General features: G+C 50.7%; 1 protein-coding gene across 1 annotated transcript in view; it reads right to left on the minus strand.

Annotated features, from left to right (window-relative positions):
- Nucleotides 1-24,173, minus strand: part of NRG2 (neuregulin 2) — a 243,563-nt gene that overhangs the window by 23,862 nt on the left and 195,528 nt on the right. The window contains exons 3-4 of the mRNA XM_047849740.1: nucleotides 13,189-13,360; nucleotides 7,721-7,839 (exon numbers count right to left, since the gene is read on the minus strand). Coding sequence (XP_047705696.1) covers nucleotides 7,721-7,839; nucleotides 13,189-13,360 — 291 coding nt within the window. The remainder of the gene's footprint in view (nucleotides 1-7,720; nucleotides 7,840-13,188; nucleotides 13,361-24,173) is intronic.

Consider the following 24,173-nt stretch of genomic DNA (forward strand, 5'->3'; position numbering starts at 1 on the left):
TGACAAGGCCTCGGGGCTCCTGACGCCTGGTTGAGCCTTCTCACCAGCCGGCCAGTCCCTCGTGGAAGAACACGTCAGCACCGAGGCTTGACATCAGCAGACGAATGCAAACACGGTGTGGACCACCGGCCGGGGCCTCTCGAGGGAGCTGGCTAAGGCAGGAGTCTTGATTCCCTCTGCGGTTGTGGGTGGCAAAGACTGCCCACTGCCGTGCTGAGTGAGCAGCGGACAGACGTGAGGATGGTGGCGGGGACCACAGCTGTCCACATGCATGTCTGTGCTCGTGGAGGCCTTGGGAGGCAGAGGATGACTCTTGAAGCAAGATGGGGCCTCAGCTGGGATGCACGGCCTGGGCTGTCAGAACCATGTCATCATGGGGACTAGGCCAAGGCCCAGAAAGGCAAAAAAGGGTGGGCAATGGGGGAGCCAGTCACAGGGGGTTGTGGGGGGGAATGACCACAGGCCTCTCCACTTCAGAAGGAACTTGAGGCCACCCACTCTGATGGCAGGGCCTTCCCAAGTCCCCACAGCCCAGCTCTGCTGGTGGGGAAGGCTCACGCCAGGAAGATTTCCACACTGAAGATGCACATTCATGCTGTTCCAGCACACACGGACTCCCACGGCAGCTTGTCTACGCTCTCTTGTCAGCATATCCGTATTTCTTCACTGTGTTCTCCCATGTTTGGGGAAGTGAAGATGACCTACGGACTCCAGGTTGGAGACTCTGGCCGCCCCCTCTTGACGCCCCCATTGGGATGGTCCACAGTCTCCCCAGGTGGGGCTCCTGATCATCTGCCCAGTCACTTGCTCCCCCAGGCTTGCTCTGAGCAGCACAAACCTAAGACCTGGAGGGCATCTTGAATACCTTTCCGTCCTTTATTATTCCCACCCATCTATCGCTGAGGCTGCCTTTCTACCTCCTCACAAGGCTCTGTCCATGTGTCCCCACTGGTCCCCAGCCCGGGCCTCCATGGTCTCTCTCTCGGATGACCACAACACAGCCTCTTCACCGCTCTTTCTGCCCTCACTCTTGCCTTCATCTCTCACCTTTTTGCTTCATTGTTGTCAAAGTGATCTTTAAAATATGTAAAAGCGGTCAATCACTGCCACGATCAAAACCCTCCAATGGCTTCCATTTACACTCAGAATACTTTCCCCCAGTCCCCCCGCCTCCCCCACTTCGTGTCCTATCCCTCTCTTAGGGTATATTCATACTATACTGGCTTAGTCCAGCTCCTCTACCAAGCCAGGTGTCTTCCCGTCCAGGGTTTTCAAAGTATCAGCATCTCAGAGAGGCTTCCCAGGCTCCTCCCTCACTCCTTCTCTTAGCTGTGTACATTTGCACGTCTAGTACTTATTCTAACATAATTAAGTGACCAGCTCCTTCACCCGAATGTAAGCTCCATCTGGACAAGGCCCATGTCTGTCTTCAACAACAAACTCCAATGTTCAGCATAGTGCTTGAGATGTAACAGGGTGCCTAACAAGTATTTACAAATATTCGTTATGAGCAAACAAATACGTGAATCTTCAGAGTAAGGTGGCTTCTACTACCATCCCAGGAGCTACCCTGGTCAACTTGGCCTGAGGATGACTGAAGCATCATCTCCTATAGTGCAAATTTTCCTGGCAGGTCACTGGGGGAAATGATAAATCAAAACCACCATGAGATACCACTTCACACCCACTTGGATGGCTATAATCAATAAATGGGCAATAACACACAGTGGTGAAGATGTGGAGAAATTGGAATCTCTGTACATTGCTGGTGGGAATATAAAATGGCGCACCCACTTTAGAACACCGCCTGGTAGTTCCTCAACAAATGAAACCTAGAGTTACCACGTGACCAGGCAATTGCACCTCCAGGTATATACCCAAGAGAATGAAAAACCTATGTCCACCCAAAAACTTGTTCATGAATATTCTAGCAGCGTTGTGCCTAATAGCCCAAATGGGGAAACACCTCAGATGACCCAACAACCCAAACTGATGAATGGATACACAAAAGATGTTATATCCATACAATGGAATATTAGTCATGAAAAGGAAAGAAGTGCTGCTGTATGCTACAACATGGATGAATCTCAAAAACCTGATGTTAAATGGAAGAAACCGGTCATAAAAGGCCACATATTATATGATTCTATTTATATGAAGTGTCCAGATTAGGGAAATCTGTAGAGGCAGAAAATAGGTGTGTGGTTGCCAGAAGCTGAGGGATGCGGGATTGGGGAGCGTGTGCTCATGGGTTTAGGGTTTCTGAAAATATTTGAGAATTAGTGGTGATGGTTATTCAACCTTGTGAAAATCCTAAAAGCCACTGAATTGTATACTTTAAAAGGGTGAATTTTATGGTATATAAGTTATACCTAAAATTTTTTGATTTTAAACATTACCTGGAGGGGGAGCCTGGGTGGCTCAGTTGGTTGGGTGTCAGACTCTCTTGATTTTGGATTGGGTCATGATCCCAGGGTTGTGGGATCGAGTCCTGCATCAGGCTCTGCACTGAACGTGGAGCCTGCTTAAAATTCTCTCTCTCCTTCTGTCCCATCCTGGCTTGCATGCTCGTTCTCTCTCTCTCTCTCTCAAGAAAAAAAAAATGCCTGGAAGAATGGCTAAAATCAAAAATGTAAGAAACAGCAAGTATTGGTGAGGTTGTGGAGAAACAGGAACCCTTTGTGCTCCGTTGGTGGGAATGCAAACTGGTGCAACCACTGTGGAAAACGGTATGGAGGTTCCTTAAAAAAGTAAAATTAGCATATGATCCAATAATCCCACTACTTGGCATTTACCCAAATAATATGAAAACACTAATTCAAAAAGATATGTGCAACCCTAGGTTTATTGCAGCATTATTTATGATAGCCAAGATATGGAAGCGACTCAAGTATCCATCCATAGACGAAGGAATAGAAAAGATGTGGTATATACATACATAATGGAATATTACTCAGCCATAAAAAAGAATGCAATCTCAATGTTTGCAACTTGGATGGATCTAGGGGACAATGCAAAGTGAAATATGTCAGAGAAAGACACATACAGCATATGATTTCACTCATATGTGGGATTCAAGAAACAAAAGAATAAAGAAAAACACAAAAAAATCAGGCTCTTAAATAGAGCAAACTAGTGGTTGCCAGAGGGGAGAGGGGTGGGGGATGGGTGAAATAGGTGCAGGGTATGAAGAGCTCATTTGTGGTGAGCACAGAGCAAAGTAAAGAGTTGTTGAATCACTATACGATGCACCTGAAACTAATATTGCATGCTGATTATATTGGAATTAAAATTGAAAATGCCTGGAAGGGTAAACCCAGGAGGTTTCTAGCAGCCATTAGTGTCTTAGTGGGCATGAGCTTATCCAGGCTTTGAAGAGAGAAGGGCCAGGAGGAGAGCTGATAGGGATGGGCCTGTCTCCTGTCAGCCGGTTGCTGCAAGCACTCTTCACCGTTGCTCTTGGAGAAACCTTTTCTTATCTTTCAAGGCCCAGGTCAAGTGATCTTGCTCCATCAAGGCTCCCTCCCACCTGCTCAGTCTGCCCCCTTTCCTGCTGTTAAAGTTGCCTCTCTTTCCTCTTCCATGGGTTAGAACGGGCCGAGGCTCTGAATTTGGGTTTTAGCTTCCTATCAGGAACTTTGAGGGACCTAGACTAGAAGCCAAGACTATGACTCCCCTGAGTTTACAGCAGGGTCTTTCTGAGTAAGGCCTTACTGAATATGTGAGCAAAAGAGCAGGTGTGTGTGTGTGATTGAACAGCCAGCCTTTCTAAGCCCCCCCACCCCACCCCGGCCCCCGTAAGGGACCCCCTCTCCAGGGCTTCCATGGTCTTGTGACACCCCAGGTCAAGTCTGCCTACCCTCTGGGGCAAAGCTAGGCTCAGATCGATATCCTGGGATTGGAGCAGCCACTCTGAGATATTCCCAAGATCTCTTTCAGCTGGGGATGAGGCAGCTGGTTTCCATAACCCAGAGATGGGTCGGACCAAGCTGATTGTTTTATTAACAGCACCACACACTTCTTGCTGACTCCTCCTCCTCCCAGGCAACCAGGAAGGTAGTCTCTCGTGAGCTGGTAGAGCTATGACTGTAAGAAGCGTCTGCTTCAATTTGAGGAAGGAGCATCAGGCTCCGCAGGAACAGAGCCAAAGCAGGGAGCCAAGAGTCGCAGCAATGCCCCTTGAACAGCCACTGCTCCTTGCCTCCTGTGCCCTCTTCTGGCCACCCCGCCCCTTAGCCCTGGCTTCCCTGGGGCCCGGGCGGGCCAAACCAACCCACCTTGGGATGAGTCACAAGGGGGCAGGCACAGCTGCCCGCTACCCGCCCTTCATCTCCTCCCCAGGGTGCGGTTGCTGCCAGTCTTCTGGGTTCCATGGGTAAACAAGGAGCCTGGGTATCTCTGCCTGTGGAAATGTGCTCCACGGGGATCCTCCTGATACCCTGCAAGTGGCCCTGTTCACCGCCCCATGTCAAGGGGGCCTACTATGAACTGAGCACGGCAACAGAAGAGGTGGGGTGTGTGTGTGTGTGTGCGCGCGCGCGCGTGCACGCACGTGGTGGGGGCTAGGTGCACAAGTGTCAGTCTCGACATCAAACTCAGAATCCCAGAATTTTATGGGCAACGGGTCTAGAGATGATCGGGTTCCGCCTCACAGGGAGAAATGGAAGATAAGCGAGGTGGAGGAACTCTCCCAGGCTTGCACGACAGAGCTCAGAAGAGACCAAAGCTCTGGACTCTCTGCCACTCTGCCCTGCCGCTCTCCTGCCGGGCTGGAGGGAGGAAAGGCATGGAGCCCTGTGGGAAGCTCCCAGGGCCCAGCCCAAACCTCCACTGCCTGGTTCCCTAACTGATCAGAACACGGACTGCTAAGGGCTGACAGAAGACCATGGGTGGGGTGAGGTGAGGTGAGGTGAGGTGGGGTGGGGCTTCAGCTTATCTGAGGGGGTCTTAAAGTGGTCTACAGTCTCAGACCCCAAACCCACAGGAGAGAGGGCACTGCTGTGGTTTTCTGCACAGCAGCCCTTCCCTCTTACTCTACTGCCGACACCCGTCTAGGGAAGTGCCCCTGTGTAGTTCTGGCAGGCCCATCACTCAGGTTCTGTATACACACGAGCCTGGAAAAGATGCCACCCATCTCCTGAGCACAGTGACTGGGCCAAGCGGGGCATGTGAATTAAGTACGGTCAGTTGGCACCCATCCTTGTGATCATATGAGTGGATGTAGAGACAAAGCTATCTCTTTTTCTCTGGGAGAGAGACTGGGGTGATGTAAACATGGAGCTGTCTGAGGCCATGGCCTCTTCTTTCCAATCCATTCCCCAAACATGGGAGAAGCCCATTTTGCCGTAGGAGAGAGTGAGGACAATACCCAGAGGGAGAGAGCATCTTGATCCCGACTCTGAGGACTTGGATTCTATCAGTTCTACCTGTGGATTTCCCAGTTTTAAAAACCAATCAATTCCTTAAGGTAGTTTTAAGTTGGGTTCTTGTCAGTTCTAACCAAGAAAATCTTGAATAATAAAACAATAAACATCAAGTCCAAAGTGGATCTAAGAATGTCTGCCTACTATGGCTGGAGGTAACAGGTGCTGGACACCTAGCATGGTCCATTTTCCTGGGCTTGGGACAGGTTAGGAGGAGCAGGGAGGGCAGGTACTGGAGCATATGGGAGTCAGTAAAGGCCTTGGAGAAGATTTTAAATCCTTTTCTATATTGTTTACCAGGTGCGTACTGTAAGCCAGGCACTGTGTTAGGCTCTGAGGTTAGAATGGCAATCAGGCTAGACGTAGCTCCACGGAGCTCAGGGTCTCAGTGTTTGCTAACTACTTTTACATTGTATAGTGCTCTCGTGAACCATCAGTTAGACTTGGGGCAGAATATTTAACCGCTTTGAGCTTCAGTCTCATAATCTATAAAATACACCATGGGCTTGTCAGGGTTCAAGATACAGTGTGGAATGTGGAATGGAACGGCTCTCAGTAAACAGTAGCTGTTACTGTAACTCCTGGGGAGAAGGCATCATTCCTGCTCTCCCCACTCCTGTCTCCATCATTCCATGGTGGAGGTCACACTTGCATAAAAAGTTCAGCAACAGTATGAGATTTGAAAAATGATATAATAGAATTCAGGAAAGACCACAGTTGGCCAAGAAGTGGCCTGGGAGCGAGGCCTGGGGGTGACACTGGTGGGATGAAGGGGTCAGGGAGGACGGCAGCCTAGGAGAGATGGCACGAGAAGAGGAATATGAATGGACTGTAAGGGACTGACACAGTTACGGCTGGAAAGATCGTTTGGGCCAAGTTGGTGTGAACTGGGTTGTGGACAAAGTCCTTGTTCTGTGGTACCATGGGGTAGGGGCATGACAAGATAAAAACATCTTAAGAGGCTACTGCTCAGGTTTAGGTGAATCAAGATGAAACCTGGGCCAGGTTGCCTCTGACATAGGGTTGGAATGGGGGGTACAGATGTGAGAAAGATCCAGAAAGAAGATCAACCAGGACTCTGAGACCTGGAACTATACAATATAGTGGATGAGGAGCCTCAGAACCTGGGAGAATAGGGGAACCCCTTACAACATGGGGCAGGCAGGGTCTGCAGCGGGTTTTTCTCCAAGGGTCTCAGGGCAAGGAACATTCCACGTTCTCCTGATAATGCTGGGTTTAGGGAGCACTGGAGGCCTGTCCAGTGGAAGTACTGGCAGGTGAAGGCAGATACAGGATTAGATGGGCAGGGGCAGGCCTGGAAGCGAACCCAAATAACCAGGTAGCCAAGTGATATGCCCAGTGTGTGGGTGGTGCTGGGAAGACAGCAAGCTGTTTGGAGTTAGTTCCTGGTTTGGAGTTAGTTCCCGGGGCTAGAGTGGAAGCATGCGGTCTAAGGACAGGCAGCTCCGGCCACTTTCCGGTCAAGGGAAACCAGGTTGTCTGCCCACTGACACTGTAGCTGCCATGGTGGAGGCAGGAAGCTAAGGGTGCCCTGGGTGCTGTGGGCTCCTGAACTTGCATGTTTTTAATTTTGTTTAATGTCTATTTTTGAGAAAGTGCGAGCGGGGAAGGGGTAGAGAGAGAGGGAGACACAAAATCTGAAGCAGGCTCCAGGCTCTGAGCCTGACATGGGGCTTGAACTCATGAACCATGAGATCAGAACCTGAGCTGAAGTTGGACACTTAACCGACTGAGCCACCCAGGCACCCTGACTGCGTATGTTTTTAAGGAAGAGGCCCACCTGTGGGAGAAGGGTCTGCAGTCCCTGAAAAGAGGCTGCCCGCAGGGGCCAATCCACCCAAGTCTCCTGGCCATGGCCCCCACCAAGATGGCTGCCTGCACTCGGGTGCCCAGCAAAGCAACAGGCAGTCAGCTCCCACACGCCCGGGGCCTGCCTCTCCCCGGAGCCCCGCTCCTGGCAGCCCAGCCTCCCATAATTGCCTTCTAAAAATATCTTTTCCCCACCCCCACCTCTTGATTTCAAAATATTTAGTTTTCAGGATATTTAAAATGAGAGCTGGCGGCTCTTCCAGGCCCAGATAACAAAGCTAAACATTTATGCTTGGACTGCATTTCTCTGAATCGGCCCAGATCTCGGGGATTGATAGGGCAGCAGCAGGAGGGGAGGGGAATCAAGTGCAAGATGGATCATGTGCGGGCCTCCAGAGGGCTGGGGGCAACTGGCCCGCCCCATCAAACACCCATAGGACCCCTCCCCTTGTTGGGGGACCACCTACCGCTGTTGACATGGAGCCGGCCCCGGACCGTGTCCTTCCCCAGGATGTTCTCAGCCTCGCAGACATACTCCCCAGCGTCCTCCACCTTCACCTTGTTGAACTGTAGTCGTGAGTTCTTTCTGGTTAGGGAGGGGATAAGAGGGGGAGAGACGTGAGCCAAGGCCCTGGCTGTCTGTGGATTCCCAGTGGTCACCTTTTCCCATACAGCCCCAGTGGCTGTGCAGGGTGGGTGGGAAGTAGATTCTGGGTTCCAGGTAGAATGCTGAGTCCCCGGAGCTGGAGGGGGACCTAGGGGCTCAGGAGAACACAGGGAAGAGCTAGTGGCTGCACATATGTTCTAAATCTATGAACCCGCATGTCCACTTTTCTAGGGCCAGACCTTCTTTGTACTCTTTTTGTGGGGGAGAAAAGTGGGGTCTCCTAAGGAAGTCACATGGCTACCTCTCTCCTCTCCTTTTGGTGTCCCTCCCCCAGTCGCGGTGTTTCCCTCAAAACAGGGCAGCCTCTGGCTTGCTATTTACCTCAGCCTTCCCTTAGAAGTGGCAGCCTGTCACTCTAGATATGGAAGACCTGTTCCTAGGTACCTGGGCAGGCCCTTGATCTAACAGGTTCCCATGGTAACTGTGCCCAGCCTCCTGGTCCCAAACTGTAGCTCCCCTGTCTTCATATTAGCCCTGCCACCAGGGGTATTCTGGGGCCTCTCCCAGGGGCTTTAGCTTCATTCACTCATTCATTCATTCATTCATTCATTCATTCGTCAATTTAATAAAGCTTCTGTGTCCTTGAATTTTGGATACGTCAAGGGAACAAACGTCCTAATCCTAACGGCCTGACTTGCCCCTCATGGCTAACATGAAAGTGGACAGGGCAGTACAGATGGGAAAACTGAGTCCTAGAGGGGCTTCTGGATTTGTCCAAAAACACCTGGCAAGGTGAAAGCAGCGGTGGGTGAAAAGCGGGAATTGGTGGGACACGGGCCCCTCGGTGGCTCATGGATCATTTCCCAGAGCCCGAGGCTGGGGCTAGCCCCCTCTGTGAAGGGCTTTTCACCCAGTCCCTGCATGCCGAGAGTTGTGGGGCCAGGCCTGGGCAGGGACTCCGTGCTGTGTGTGACTCCAGGGCACCAGGCCCCGGTCCTCCTCTTCTTTCTGAAGACCCTGCCAAACCTCTCCTTCCTTCCCAGGGTTTCTCTGCGCTTGCCCCAGGGGACCTGGGCTCTGCAGGGTCTGTTCACACCTCCCATCCCTCTCTCTGCCACAGTGCTCTTCAGGGGCCCATCCGAGCTCTGGATAAAGCCTGGTACCCCAGCCCGGCCCCCAGGGGGAAACAAGAAGTAGCATGAAAATTTCTTTACATGATGTAACCTCTTCCTCTTTTTAGCCCCAAATTAAAACACCAGATTCCCAGAATCTGTGTTGTGTGTTGGAGGGGTGGTGGAACAGGAGGTAGGGCAGTACAGCTGTCACTGTCCTAAGCCCAGGGATGAAAACCAGAGCCACGAAAGCTGCTGGGGGAAGGACAGGGGAGCGAGGCTGGGCCCTGGGTAGAGGAGGCGGCAAACGGACCGCCATCGTCACTGGGGCTGTACTCTGGGAACCCGTTTCCTGGGCTCGCCTCTGCCTCCAGGGGGGCCTCCTCTCAGATCACCTCACTCTAAGATCCTCCAAATGAGGGTCCATGAGGTTGTCTGCTCAGCAGGCCCTGTTGCCGTGGTGACGTCCTCGCTGATGTCTCAGCGACAGCTGCCTGGCTGCCCCCGCAACTCCATCCCTCCAACCCTTCCCAGCTCAAGCCAGTCTCTGTCTCCTTGGCCTGGTGTCTGCCTCCAATCCTCTTCTGTCAATTCAAGTTTGTTCTCTTCATTAAACAGAGCCCTGGAGGCCCCTCTGGCTAAAACAGCATCTCCTTCCTGGCTCCAGCCTAATTAGATACCACAAAGTCCAGCTGCCCCAGGACCAGGCTTCTCTCACTTCTTGGCCACCAGCAGCAATTCCCTGACACTGGGTGAGAAGCGCAGATGACCACCTGAGGCTCACAGGGTCAAGGTATAGGGGGCACAGAGCCAGAATCTCCCTCTCACCCACTGCTGTACTCAAAGGAGCTTCCTTTACACCACATCCCATGTAACAGGAAAGAAAGATGGAGTTAGGCTCACAGATACCTGGAGGGATAAAAGCTGGAAATGGAAGGAAGGCCTTCCCACACAAGGTATATGAGACCTTCAGAAAGTGTAGGTCCAGGGCTCAGGGAGAGGCCCTCTCCTTTGAGGAACTGGAAAGAGGCAAGTGGACAGAAGCAATGACCCCTAGGTTTACTGGTTGCAGGCACCTTAGTTTATCAGCTGTGTGATGATCTCGTCAGTTCCAGGGAGGGGGGCCCAGACTTGCATAAGAGACCCTGGGGTCAGAGCCAAAGGGTATAGGCTCTATGGTTCTCTTAGCCCTAGAGGAGCAGGGGCCACTACATTCTCTTCTCACTCCTAGCTCCCGTAGGAAGCCCCGAGGATTCAAGATTCTCTCCCACCTTCCTGGTGCCCAGTGCCCGCTCGCCACAATGACCCAGGCCTGCCCCTGTGATGGGTGCACCTCCCCTCCTTCCTCAGCCAGTTTTCTGCTGGCAGGAACGCATCCTCCACCCGTCCGCACATTTTCCTCAGTGCCTACCTCCTGCTGCCTGCCTGAGGGGCCTGTTCCAGCTTGCCCCTCATAAATAAGGGAACACGCGGTTCTGCAGGGGAGGGACCTGCGCCCAGGGCTTGGGGGGGCTGGTTTTCTTCTGGCACAGGAAGGCTTGGGTGAGACACCTCAGCATGGCAGCCCTAGAGATAGCCAGCACCCGCCGGGAAGGGGGCCTCTGAGAACCAAGAGCCATTTCAAGAGCTACTGTGGCCTGGCAGATGGCGTGCTAGGATGACCAAAGAGCAAGCTGTAGTGTGGGTGGAAGGAAAGAGAGATTTTGCCAGGAAGGAGACTCCTGCTCCTGTCCCTGGCCCCCCTGCTAGGTGAAGCGTGTGTGTGGAGGTGGCAGGCCTCTTTGCCACAGTGAGGGAATCAGAAGTTCTCCATCACAGCTCCCCGTCTTCTACCCAGCCAACTCGCTGCTGGGAGCCCAGGCGCAGGTTGGGTGGAGCGAAGTTTCAGGAATGCAGCACATGGGACAGGGCCCTAACAGAAAGAAGGCAGGAGGCACACTTCAGGCTCTTAGGGGTCCTCAATACCCAGGACTGAAAGACTTGACCACGTACTCTTTCTGGACTGGGTAACCCATTTGTCAGATGAGGCTTAGGGCGCCTGGGTGACTCAGTTGGTTAGCGTCTGACTTTGGCTCAGGTCATGATCTCAGTTTGTGGGTTTGAGTCCTGTGTCGGACTCTCCCCTGACAGTGTAGAGCCTGCTTGAGATGTTCTCTCTCCAAATTTCTCTGCCCCTCCCCCACTAATGCATGCACATACTCTCTTTCTCTCAAAATAAATAAACTTGAAGGAAAAAAAAAAAGTGAGGCTTAACCAGGACGGTAACTTGCTCAAAGTCTAGGTCAACCTAAAGGGTGTCTTGTCCAGTCCTAGAGTCGCCCTGAACCCGGGAGAGGACATCTAGTTCTGCAAGATCCTCATCAATGTAACACTCAATGCGGATGTCCTCTGCCAGGCTGTACAGGGCAAAAGGGTGTATATGGGTGGCATCCAGCCTCTGAGGCTCTCTCATGCTAGAGGGAAAGAGAACCCCCAAAATGAATGAAATGGTGTCCAAGGCACCATGAGAAGAGACCATGAGAGCTTCCTGGAGGGTTCAGGGAGGTGTCCCAGAGGATATGACATTTAATCTGGACATGGAGAACTTTCCCAGGGACAAGGTGGGGGAGGGGGGAGCTTCCAGCATAGCTGGGGTCCAAGTCCAGGGTCATGAAAGGAAAGACCAGGGATCAGAAGCACTGAGGAGTTGGGGAGCAGCATGGCAGTGACTTAAAGGTGAGGAGGAGAGGAGTTGGAAGGGTCCTGAGGCCTGGGTTGAGGCTGGCATACAGCAGGCTCTCAAGATCTATCCAGTAAATGAGTGAATGATCAGATTTGTGTCCATGTTAGGCCATCCCCTGCCAGGGTCACAGGGCTCAGTGGACCACTAGAACTATAAGCAAAACTGGGTGGATAAGGCACATTTTTCTCTGAAAAAAAGGGTGGAGGCCTTCACCACATTCTGTATTGGAAGCTAGACTAGAGGCTCTGAGAAGGTGGGGACCACGTCTGGGTCAATCGCCAGTGCATGTCCAGCCTCTGGCAGAGTAGAGTGCCTGGCACAGGGCTGATGTTCCATATGCACATGTTAGATACAGAGATGAGCTCACAAACGGGCCTGTGGCCCAGGAAAAGTGGGGATGGCCAAGAGTGGGACCGTGGAGGACAAGAGGCCAGAGGCAGGAGAGCAGATAAGAAACATGCAGGGCAGGGAGCAGGGTGTCTCCTCCTGGAGGGGGTGGTGCCAAGCAGCAGGCACTCCACTTCTGTGACAGCTGTGAGGAGAGGACAGGAGGGTGAGGCAGGGCCAGAGAGGGCAAGGAGGAGAGGCTAGACTGGGGCATACAGGATCAGAGCTGTCTGTGGGTATCTTGGGGGTGGTATCTAGTGTTCAGCTGGCAGTGTGGATCTGGAACTCCGGTATATATAAAAAAAAAAAAAAGTCATAACAGGGTTATCAGCTCAGAGAGGGTGAAATCCCCCACAGGTGGAGAGGGAGGGAGAAGAGGAGGGAAGCCCCCGAGACAGGAAACTTCCAGCCCTGATGGTGACTGAGAGAATGGTCAGAGTCACGGAAGGACCAGGAAAGGGGGCTGCAGAGGCAAGAGAGCAGGTGGCATCCGTGCCAGTGGCTGCAGAGGGGCCTGGAGGCAAGGGGCTTGGGAGGTCTGAGGTCGCCAGGTCTCTCAAGAGCCACAGCCATAGGCAGAGTGGGGGTGTATTTACAAGGCAGATTCCAGGAAGGCAAAGAGGTGTGGAGGACGACAGGGTGGAGTCAGTGGACATGAAACTGACCCTCCATGATGGTGGAGAGAAGTGGGATGGGCAAGAAGTGGAGGAGGGAGAGGGGCAGCAATGTGGAGGGAAAGCTTTCAGAAGGGAGGTGATGTGAGAGGGTTGGCGTTGGAGAGAAAAAGGTGGAGGTCATCACTCATGATCTCCCAGATGCATCCTGGAACCAGTCTTTCCCCGAAGATGGCCAAATGTGGGCTTTCGGACACTGTGGCAGATCCTGTGAGAAGTTTTGGGGACAAGAGGGGACTTCTGCAGGTAAAGCTGAGTTTGATAATCCATCCAGAGACATTCATTAAGCATCTACAGCCTGCACGACACTGGGCCAACATAATCCAGAGCTGCAAGGAGAGATTGGGTGTGGCCAGGAAGGGGGGACCAGGGCCGGTCCCTCCTTTTCAGGGAGGATGGAGGGCAGCCGGGTGGACAGAGTGTTTTTTCTCACCTGCCGTTGCCGTACTTGATGCGAATGTCACGGCTGCGGTTGAGCTCCTTGCCATCCTTGAACCAGCGATAGGAGGGCTGAGGGTTGCCCGCTGCTGCCTCACACTTCAGTGATTGCTTCTCACCCACCTGTCCCGTCTGGCTCTTCATCTTCTTCAGCTTGGGCCGGGTGGCTGTGGGGAACAAGGCAGGGAGGTGAGCACTGGTGGCAGAGGGGGGCAGGCAAGTGCCAAGTGTGAGCAGTGCAGGAAGGGCCGCCCCTCCTGGTGTCATTTGCCAGTTCAATTCGATAAGCGTTCACAGAGGGCCTGCCGTGATGTCAACGTGGCTACTACCTATGGGCTTTCCTTCATGCCTGGAACGGTACTAGGAATTTTATAAACATTAGCTTATGAAAATAACCCCATGAACTCACTGCAATGATAAAGCCCCTTTATGGATGGCGAAAACGGTGGCTCAAAATGGTGACGTCGCTTCCTCAAGGTGAACTGGGATTCAAACCCAGGTTTCCTTGACTTCAGTGCTCAGGCTCTAACTGGTGTCCCAGACCCCCAGGCCTAAGCTGGCCTAGAGGACACAGGCAGACCAATATGACAGACACTGCTCCTGCCCTCAGGAAGTTCAGTCTGGTAGGAGAGCTGTAACTTGGCATTAACATCACAGCATGGTTCACAGAGGCCCGAAGTTACAAAAACTGAGGGGAGCGACCCCAATCCAGGCTGGGGGAGGAGCTAACTTAGCTAAGAGCTGAAGAAGGCTAAGGGGCCAGAGCGGGTAGGAAGGGAGGTGGGCCAGGCAGAGTCAGCATTGTGGCTCAGGAGAATCCCATGCGGTCCGGCGGCTGGGCTCACTCCGATGGGTCGAGTGGAGCAGCTGTCTGGGTGATAAACCTTGGAGCTACACCGGTGGGCACAGGCCCACCTAGTGCTGCAGGCCTGCAAATGTCAAGCTACTAGAGGCTTCTCCCAATTTTCTTACACATAATTGTTTCCACATGCCCACTCTCCCATCCTTCATCTCCTTATCCCCCTCCCCTCAACAACCTAAACCAAAAAAGAAGAAAAAAAAAAAAGGGAAAAGTACTCTGTTCACAGGAAGGTAAGGGCAAGCCCGTGCTCCCTGCTGTGGTAATAATTCCACTGGAACAGCCCTTCACATGTTACACAATGCCTTCATGCATGCTCTCATTTGGTCCCTGAGCTCTGTAAGGCAAGTGTCATTGCCGACATGGATGGTGAAGATGAGACTCAGAGAAGTTAAGAAACCTGACCAACGCCACACAGCCAGGCAGCCACGGAGCTGGCACCAGAGCCCAGGTGTCTGGGTTTGCAACAGGCCAGGCTTGTAGCAGCCTGGTGTCTGCTTTGCAGCCCGTGTCTCTTTTGGGAGAATGAGGACCTCGTTGAAATCCTTCCAACAGCAGAAGCGATGGTCTGCTGGGGCTAGGGAGTTGTCCGGTGACTGAATGGTCTAGGCTGGCTCTGGACTAAGGTGCCTGAGGGGGCCTGGCGGTCCCCCATTGAGCCTACCTCTGAGCTGCTGCTTGGAGGCAGGGGGAAGATGCCAGCGGGGAGAGAAGAGAGAGAAAGGGCTCCTGAACCCTCAAAAACGATAAACATAGACCCCAAAAAACAGTGCTTGTGAAACGATTTTGTTCATTTTGGAAAACTTAACAATATAGATGGATAAAAGAAGCAATCATCCATCATCCTAGTACTCAGAAGTAACGTATAGCGACACACACACGCGTTGTAAACAAATGGGTCAGTGTCAGTAACATGTTTCTTTCGTTTAATGAAACAAGGCCTTTGAGCTTGGCCTTAATTATTTTTTAATACTTTGTCTATTAAAAAAATTTTTCATGTTTATTTATCTATTTTGAGACAAAGCACGAGCAGGGGAGGGGCAGAGAGAGAATCCCAAGCAGGCTCCGTGCTGTCGGTGCAGAGCCAGAGGCGAGTCTCAATCTCACGAACCGTGAGGTCATGACCTGAGCCAAAATCAAGAGTCAGATGTTTAACCAGCTGAGCCATCCAGGCGCCCCTGTTTGTTTGTTTATTTTAAATAGGCTCCACGCCCAACGTGGGGCTTGAACTCCCCATCCTGAGATCAAGAGCTACATGCTCCTACTGAGCCAGTCAGGCGCCCGTTGGCATTAATTATTAATAATAGCATTTCCCAAACTGAATTCTATAGGACATGAATATCCAGAGGGATGATAATAGGTATTACTTAAGAAAAGAGTTCCATGATCAAATCAGTTTGGGGAACAAGTGGGGAAACACGGTTAAAGAAGTATCATCACTGACTTTGGTATGATTCTCCAACCAAGGGTCTTGGAACTTTTTTTTCAGAACCCTCAGTAGCATTTCAAGGAAATAAAGTTATGCAGAATAGCTCTAAACATAACTTACAAGTATATATATTTATAGATATATACATATTTTCATATCTTCACATAAATCAAAATTCAAGAAGTGTAAAAGGGTATATGGTTTAAAAAACAAGTCTCCCTCTGGGGCACGTGGGTGGCTCAGTTGATTGTGCCTCCGACTCTTGATTTTGGCTTGGATCATGATGCCAGTGTTGTGGGATCCAGGCCCACATTGGTCAGGCTCCATGCTGAGCGTGGAGCCTGCTTATGACTCCTCTCTCCCGGAGCACCTGGGTGGGTCAGTCGGTTAAGCATCTGACTCTTGGTTTCAGCTTGGGTCATGATATCACAGTTCATGGGTTCGAATCCTGTATCAGGCTCTGCCTGGCAGTGTGGAACCTGCTTGGGACTCTCTCCTCCCTCTTTCTCTCTGCCTCTTCCCTGCTCTCTCTCTCTTTAAATAAACATTAAAAAAAAGGATTCTTTCTCCCTCTCCCCCTCTCCCCACCTTGCATTCTCTCTCTCTCTAAAATAAAACCAAAAAACAAGTCACCGTCTAACTTCTTTCCACAGCCACACAATTGTCTTTGCAGGAGGCAACCAATTTTATCAGTTCTGTTTATATCATTTCAGAGACATTTCAGGAATTTTATACAAACCCTACTGTTTACACATTATCTTCTCATTTTTCATGGTTGTATACTATTCCGGTGTAGGTGTATCATCATTTACGCAACCAATTCCTATCCTGGGGTATGCAGCATGTTTTCTCCCATCCCCCACAGGATTAGCAGGCCCAGAGGAACAACCTGGCAACCTGACTCAGTATATAGATCCAGTGCACACGCAGTGTTCATCCTTTGTACACACCCAGCGTGTACGGCTGGACATGCGGGATGGCTCTTGACTCAGACCGCCTGGATTCAAATCCAGGCTTTGCTACTTCTTAGCTTTGTGTCCTCAGGCTATTGACCTAATCCTTTTGTGCCTCGGTTTTCTTATCCATGAAATACGGGTGATAATAACAGCTCCTACCTCATGGGATGATAGCTGTAAGGATCATATGAGACCATGCATGTAAAGCCAGGCTTGCACAGAGCATGAAACAAAGGTTAGCTATTATTGTTTCTTTCTTACTATCCACAATAATTTCCTAAGGCAATCTTTCTAAAAGTGGAATTGCTGCATCAAAAGGGTATGCGATCTTCCTCATCCTTAAACACTGCCAAATTGCCTTCTGGAAAGGTTGCACCAATTTGCACTCCCACCAGTGAATGACAGTGCCTGTTTTTTCCACACCCTCACTAACATGAGGTATTATCATGTATTTAATCTTTGCCAATTAGCTAGGCAAAAGATAACGTCTCTTTGTTGTTTTAGTTTGCATTTATTTGATTCCTGGTGAGGCTGACCACTTTTTATAAATGTATTGACTCATTGTATTGCTGAATTGCCTGTTCATGTCTGTACTCTGTTTTTCTAATGGGTGCTCATCTTCTTTTTGATCTGTGAGAGTTTTATATAAATAGTAAGGCTATTAACCTTTTGCTATAATTTTTTCCCCAATTACCTGCTTCTTATATTTTTAAATGCTGGTTTGGGGTGTTTTTTGTTTGTTTGTTTTTTGACACCCAGAGGTTTTGTGTGTATCAACCTATCAGTCTGTTGGACTTTCTGGAACGTCATTATTCTAAGTATGATTGAAGTCGTGCCTCAGCATCCTTGCCCTTTACCTACACCACACTCTCCTTCATCTACTTGCTCTGGGGTCCCTAGTCACTTCTTATCAAGAGTTCTTAACCTTAGATGCTACTGAGAAACACAGGAAGCTTTAACAATTATGTAGGTGCCTAGAACATATCCTAGATGTTGTGAATATATTTGTTTTTCTAATTTTATTTTATTTTATTTTATTTTATTTTATTTTATTTTATTTTATTTTATTTTATTTTATTTTATTTTATTTTATTTTATTTTATTTTATTTTATTTTATTTTATTTTATTTTATTTTATTTTATTTTATTTTATTTTATTTTATTTTATTTTATTTTATTTTATTTTATTTTATTTTATTTTATTTTATTTTATTTTTAACGTTTATTTATTTTTGAGACAGGGAGAGACAGAGCATGAATGGGGGAGGGTCAGAGAGAGGGAGACACAGAATCTGAAACAGGCTCCAGGTTCTGAGCTGTCAGCACAGAGCCCGACGTGGGGCTCGAACTCATGGACCGCAAAATCATGACCTGAGCCGAAGTCGGCCGCTTAACCAACTGAGCCACTCAGGTGCCCCTAATATTTGAGAAAGAGAGAGAGAGAGAGAGAGAGAGAGAGTAGCGGAGGGGCAAAGAGAGAGGGGGAGAGAGTCCCAAGCAGGCTCTGTCAGTGCCAATCCCGATGTAGGGCTCGAACTCACAAACCGTGAGATCAGGACCTGAACCAAAGTCAAGAGTCGGATGCTTAACTGACTGAGCCAGCCTGGTGCCCCCGAATATATATATTTAAAGATATATATAACATAAAGGAAAGTGCACATCTTGTTATATAGCTCAGTGACTGGAGCCAAACTAAAAACATCTTCACAGGTGGCTTTCCTTTAAAGTTAGGTTGACACCTAGTGATTTAACAATCTCTTGGTCAATTGGTGACCTCCAACTAGTCTCCTCCTCCTTCTCATAAACTGGGGATGCAGAGAGCTCTTCTCAAGTTCCAAGGTGCCTCCCCCCACTGCATGGGGAATGTTGACCTTTCTTGCAGTTCTGAGACAAAGGGGCCTCCTGCCTTCCCCCACCCTTCAGTGAGCCATGGTGCGGATGGGGGTTACCTGGTGAGAGGAAATGGTGGTCACTCTACTACCTTGTTTCCCAGCATGAGTCCTAACACAATAGTACACACTGGGCCTGGGGCTACTGCTAATGGTGGTGATGGAGAGGGCGTGGTTATGTTCAGACTGACTCCAGAAACAGCAGGCATAACTCCAATTTAGGGGGCCTGAGGACCTGGGGGCTCCAAAGGCATTACTGCCACCACTGGAAAATCCAGGATTGCATTTCAGATCACAAAGAGTCCACTCTAGTGGGAATTCTGTGTGACCTGATAGCTGCTTCTTGATCGTCTACTTGCTTCAGAACAACCCCATCTAGTCACTTGTTCCTCATTCATTCAATCATTCATTCATTCAACCTACTATATGACAGGCATGAATAGATACCAGTGCACAAGACAGATAAGATTCCTACTCTTAGGGAACCTGAGTTTTAGTGAGGAGGAGGATAGACAACAGCAAATAATCAATAGGGACTATGAGGCAGCAATAAGCAGCAGGATGAAGTCCTGGAGGTGGGAATGAGCTTAGTGAGTTCAAGGGCTAAAAGAGGCCCATGTGGCTGGAAGACTCTGGAAGGCAGGGTGGTAGCATGAGGGGTGCCTGGAGAGGTAGGCCCGGTGACCGATGGGAGGCTATGTGAGCTAAGGTGTGAAGTCTGGATTTGTTTTTGTTTTTGTTTTTTTACCTCTTATGTGCCTTCTAGAAAATTAAAAAAAATTTTTTTTTCTCAACGTTTTTATTTATTTTTGGGACAGAGAGAGACAGAGCATGAACGGGGGAGGGGCAGAGAGAGAGGGAGACACAGAATCGGAAACAGGCTCCAGGCTCTGAGCCATCAGCCCAGAGCCCGACGCGGGGCTCGAACTCACGGACCGCGAGATCGTGACCTGGCTGAAGTCGGACGCTTAACCGACTGCACCACCCAGGCGCCCCTAGAAAATTTTAAATTACACATTTGGATTGCATTATATTCCTATTTGACAGCAATGGCCTGAAGGATGACAAAATAAAAGTAACCATCCATTTGAATCATGCTATGTTCTTTACAAAGGGTCTTCTTTTACATTTATTAACAGTTCCTCCAAGACTTATCTGAGATATTACAAACCTTGCCTCCTCTCTAACAGTGTCTAGTTCTGGTCCCTGCTCACAGAAATCTTAGTTCATGGCTCTCTGGAAGCCAAAGATGGTGTTTTGAAAGGGAACATGACCCTGAGAATGGGCTGCATTTTTTGTGTCCGGCAAGTCCCTTGGAGGGGAGGGGAAGTGGCTCAGGTGACAGGAAAGAGAAGACCCTTGAAGTGGCACTTGGAACAATAGCCAGAGGATCTCTGCTCCCTCACTCCTGGGCCCAGAGCCCACGAGTCCATAGGGAGGAGTATGGACAATGTCCCCGAGATGGCTCAGATTTGTTTTTGTAGATGTGATGGGAAGAAATCAGAGGCTTACAAGTCAGGGAATGACCTGATCTTACTTTGTACATTTTAAGGTCATTCTTTTTTTTTTTTTTTTTTTTTAATGTTTATTCATTTATTTTGAGAGAGAAAGAACATGAGCACGGGAGGGGCAGAGAGATTGTGAGACAAGAGGATCCGAAGTAGGCTCTGTGCTGACAGCACAGAATCTGATGTGTGGCTCAAACCCTTGAACAGCAAGATCATGACCTAAGCTGAAGTGAGACACTTAACTGAGAGAGCCACCCAGTCTTCTCTAAGGTCATTCTTCTGCTGAGCCACGATTGCTTCTCCCACTGTGGTTTCCAGCCCTTGGAACCAGTACCAACCCCTGGGGACACGTGGGACAAGGCTATGTGGCTGTTCACACCTCAGACCTGGAGGCAGTGCTTTTGGGGCTTCAGACATGACCGGGCCAGCTCTGACTCCTGCCCGGGCACCCTCTCTGCACGGGGTCCAGTATTGTCTGCGTCTATGTTATGGCCCAGGGCCCATAGTGCATTGCTAGTGTGAGGTATGGAGATCATGGTACTGTGTCCCAAGAATGTGTTGGGGCCTGAACTAAAGCAAGCAAAGGAACAGGCTTCTTGGGATGGGTAGGATTTGTCAGGGCAAGAGCTGGAGCGACCTGGTGGGCAGGCGCTCACCCCTGACTCAGCTGACTTGTGTTTACTGAGTGCCTACTGTGTGCCAGGTTCTGTGCTTTGTCCAAGACAGAAATGATCTAGCTTCGTAGGGGTAACCCCTCCTACCCCTCAAGGAGTTTAGTTTGTCTCTCTCTGTTATTGTTTTGTTACATAAGAAATACATTTCTGTTGTAGAAACATTATACAATACAAGTAAGGCGAAAGAAAAGCACATCTAAATCCATTCAGTTACCTCCAGGGAAAAAACCACCATCGACATTTTCAAATATCTCCTGCAAGACTTTTCTAAAATGTTTTATGGCCTACTGTTTGGTAAATATATTGTAAAAACACTTTCCCAAGTCTAGAAATATAAACCTCAATGATTCTAATGGCTGTATGATGTCTCGTTGTTCAGATGAATTGATTGGGTTGTCTCGAATGTTCTGGTAATATTAACAATACTGCAATAAACTGCTCTGTAAATTCAACTTTGTAGCTAAAGGGAGGTGTCACAGCCCTAAGGGGGGTCTGTGTTCCCCACCACACAGAAGGGATCTCAAAGGCCCCCCCAGCACGTAAGAGAGTGGGCAGATGAGAGACATCGGGTAGGAGAAAGAGGAAGATCTGGGTGCACAAGAAGGGGGTCCCAAAACTGTCACTGATACCCTGCTTCCCTGTGGCTGCTCCTTCCCCCCACGTGGAAGGGCAGACAGCAAGCCGATGGCCTAGGTGGCCCTTGGTGATGGCAGTCCTCCCTTTTCCTCCCACAGCATCTCCTCCTCAAACCAAGCCCTCTCTGCTGAGCTACCATGCTTCTTGAGAGGTTATTTCATCCAGCCCCCTTCCTCCTGGCACAGTGCCCACCTAAGCAGCAGGACCGGTGCTCTCTGGAGTGGGGATGTGGGGAGGTCTCCTTTGGCAGCTTTAGGACAGTAAGAGGAAGATCTCCCGAGGATGACCCAGGTTGCCACGAAAAGATTTCCCTTGAGGATGGGTCCTGTCAAACATTAAGACGGATCTCCACAGTTGCCACAAGCTGGGCCACACACAGGGTGTCTGGTGGCTTCTGCTTCCTCATCACCTGACGCCAAGCCAGGGCATCTGGCCTGTATGTGTGTGCGAGGGAATCCCCACCAAGCATCTCACTGAAGATAACAACAGCAAGAACAACCAGGGCAGCTCCTTTCACACATCCCAGCCCTGAGGCCAGGAGGTACCGCTGCTGCCAGCAGCTTGACCTCATTCCTCTCGGCAGTGGGCGGTGGGTGCGGAGCCCGCTGAGATCTGAGAGCAAGACAGACGCCCAGGACAGGGCCAGGCAGCCCAGCCGGGGAGGACCTGGCCCGGCCTCCCTCCTAGTAACAAGGCGGCAGGGACAGCGGACTCTTAAAAGGGTTAATGACCCTCACCTCATGACTAAGGCTGAGCAGTCCCCTTTGCAGGGCAACACCTGGAGACGATGCGGCCAGCCTGCCTGGCATCAAAGTCTCCCACTGCCATGCTGCTGGCGGGCTGCGGGCTGGCCCCTTCCCCACCCTTCCCCTACCCATAAAGTGACTGCAGCCTATTGGAGGTTAATTACAGACTCCAAGTTCAAATGAGAAAGAAAAGACCCACTGAAAGCACAGCTGGTTTAAGTGGGCACAGAGGGCCTACTCTGTGAAACGGGCAGCCGGGTATCCTCCCTATGGCCTGCAGAAGAGCCATTCACACTCACAGGCTAGGCCTCCCAAAGGGAGTGTCCACCCTGCTGGGGCCCCTTGGCTTTCCCTGAGCCACATTCCCTCAGCCAACCAGGCCCAGCCTGGTGCCTGGGCCTGCCCTGCCCTATTCTCACACCCGTCCCACAAATACCCACCTCCAACAATCTCTATGACGTATCAGGCACCCGGCATCAGAGATAGGGTTTTGAGCAAGACAACATGGCTCCTGCATTCTGCTTCCGGTGACACTGAGACTGGCAGGAGGCAGAGCCTCCCAGAAGACCATTTCCCTGCATCCCTATCAGGCCTTCAGCTCTACAGGCCAGGTGCCTGGCACCTCAGCTACAAGGTAGAAGAAGGGCCAGGGTTAGCTGGGGATGGGAGCTAGGAGGGGAGGCAGACCCTGTTCCAGGAGGGCGGGTGCAGAGGAAGGCGAAAGGAAGAAGGAGGAGGAGACAAAATCTGGAAGCTCCAATACCAACAGAAACGGTTCCTGCTTCAGAGCTTCTCCTGCCCATCCAGGAGTGCCCATCCACGGACACCCAACCATACAGTGCAAATGTAGGGCATAAACAGGCCGGGTCTGACCACCAGGGCCAACAGTATGGCCACCCCAGCCCCCTCTGCCAGGAGCCGGGCACCCTGACAGAAACGCTGGCTTCCTTGGGGCCCTGCCGAGCCAGAGATGCTCAGCTCCTGGAGGATTCAGGCAGGTATGGGCTGCAGTCCCTAGGGTAGTCTCAGGGCTGAGATGTGGGGATATGAGCAGCAGTGATGGGGGAGTGAAGGGATGTCACCTATGTCTGGGGAACACAGCACAGGTTCACAGGACAGAGGTGCCCATTGCCGGGACAGCATATGGTGCTCAGAACAGATACACGGTCTCCCTGGGTTCTTACCAGTACTTGGGGCGCAGGCCACAACCACCCAGAGTTGACACGGATGAGGCACAGAGGAAGTAGCACGGCAACAGAGGAGAGAGTGGCAGCTGGGGACACTGCAGTTCAGCTCTTTGTCCCCGTCTCCTGATTTTCTAGCTTCGCCCTTAGGTAAGTGGTTTAGCCTCTCTGGGCCTCAGCTGACTCATCTGTAAACCACTTTCTGCCTACGTTAGAGGAATGGAGGAAAAGAAGGCTCTCTATGGAGGGGCGGAAGGCTTCTTACCATTATCACCCCTTCAGCTGCTGGGGGTGGAAATGTGGACAAAGCAGAGATGACAGTCCTGGAAGGCCTTTACCATTTGCCCAAACTCTGTTTAATCTCCCCACTGGGGAAGACTGGGCTCTGGGCCAAAGTCTTGGGCCCAGCCCCGAAGAACCCTCGGAGGGGAGTGCCTGCAGCTGCTGCACAAGAGAGAGAGCCCAGAGAGAGAGCCAAGGAGGAGATCCCAGAGCCCCTACCCCCTTCAGGACGGGCCTGCACTTCCCACCTCCTCAGCCTGGCTGGAGAAAGTTGTTTCTGAAGTTCTGGGTCATGAGGAAATGTAGCGGGGGTGGAGAAAGGGGAGGCACCTTATACGCTAGACAAGACGGGCTTCTCAAACTGGGATACAGGCAAAGCCGCAGGATGATCTCAGGGCCTCTTTCTGAAGGCTCTGCCAAGATCGTTAGTAAGAAAAAGCAGCATCTTTGTATTAAAGCAAACAGACATATGATGGGGATTTTTAAGATAAAACAAAAATGAAAGAATTCCAAGAAACATTGGATTTCAGGGGGGAAGGTCTTAGCAGGCACGATAGGAGAGACGTACAGGCCCATGTGCTCACCAAATGCAGGTACCACAGTTGGGTGTAGGGGGCCCAGGTTGCTGGAGGCCCAGACTCCTTCCCTGCAAATCCATTAACAAGCATGCAGAGCCTGGTCTAGGCACTCTGGGGTCTTGGAGGGCTCAGATGTGGGCCTTGAGGTCCAGGCTAATGAGGCGGGGGGGGGCGGCTGGAAGGGATTCACTCCAAAATGAATGACTGCCTAGATATTTAGTCACTGGGTCAAACAGAGC

The sequence above is a fragment of the Prionailurus viverrinus genome, chromosome A1, assembly GCF_022837055.1.
Source record: "Prionailurus viverrinus isolate Anna chromosome A1, UM_Priviv_1.0, whole genome shotgun sequence".
NCBI classification, from domain to species: domain Eukaryota; kingdom Metazoa; phylum Chordata; class Mammalia; order Carnivora; family Felidae; genus Prionailurus; species Prionailurus viverrinus.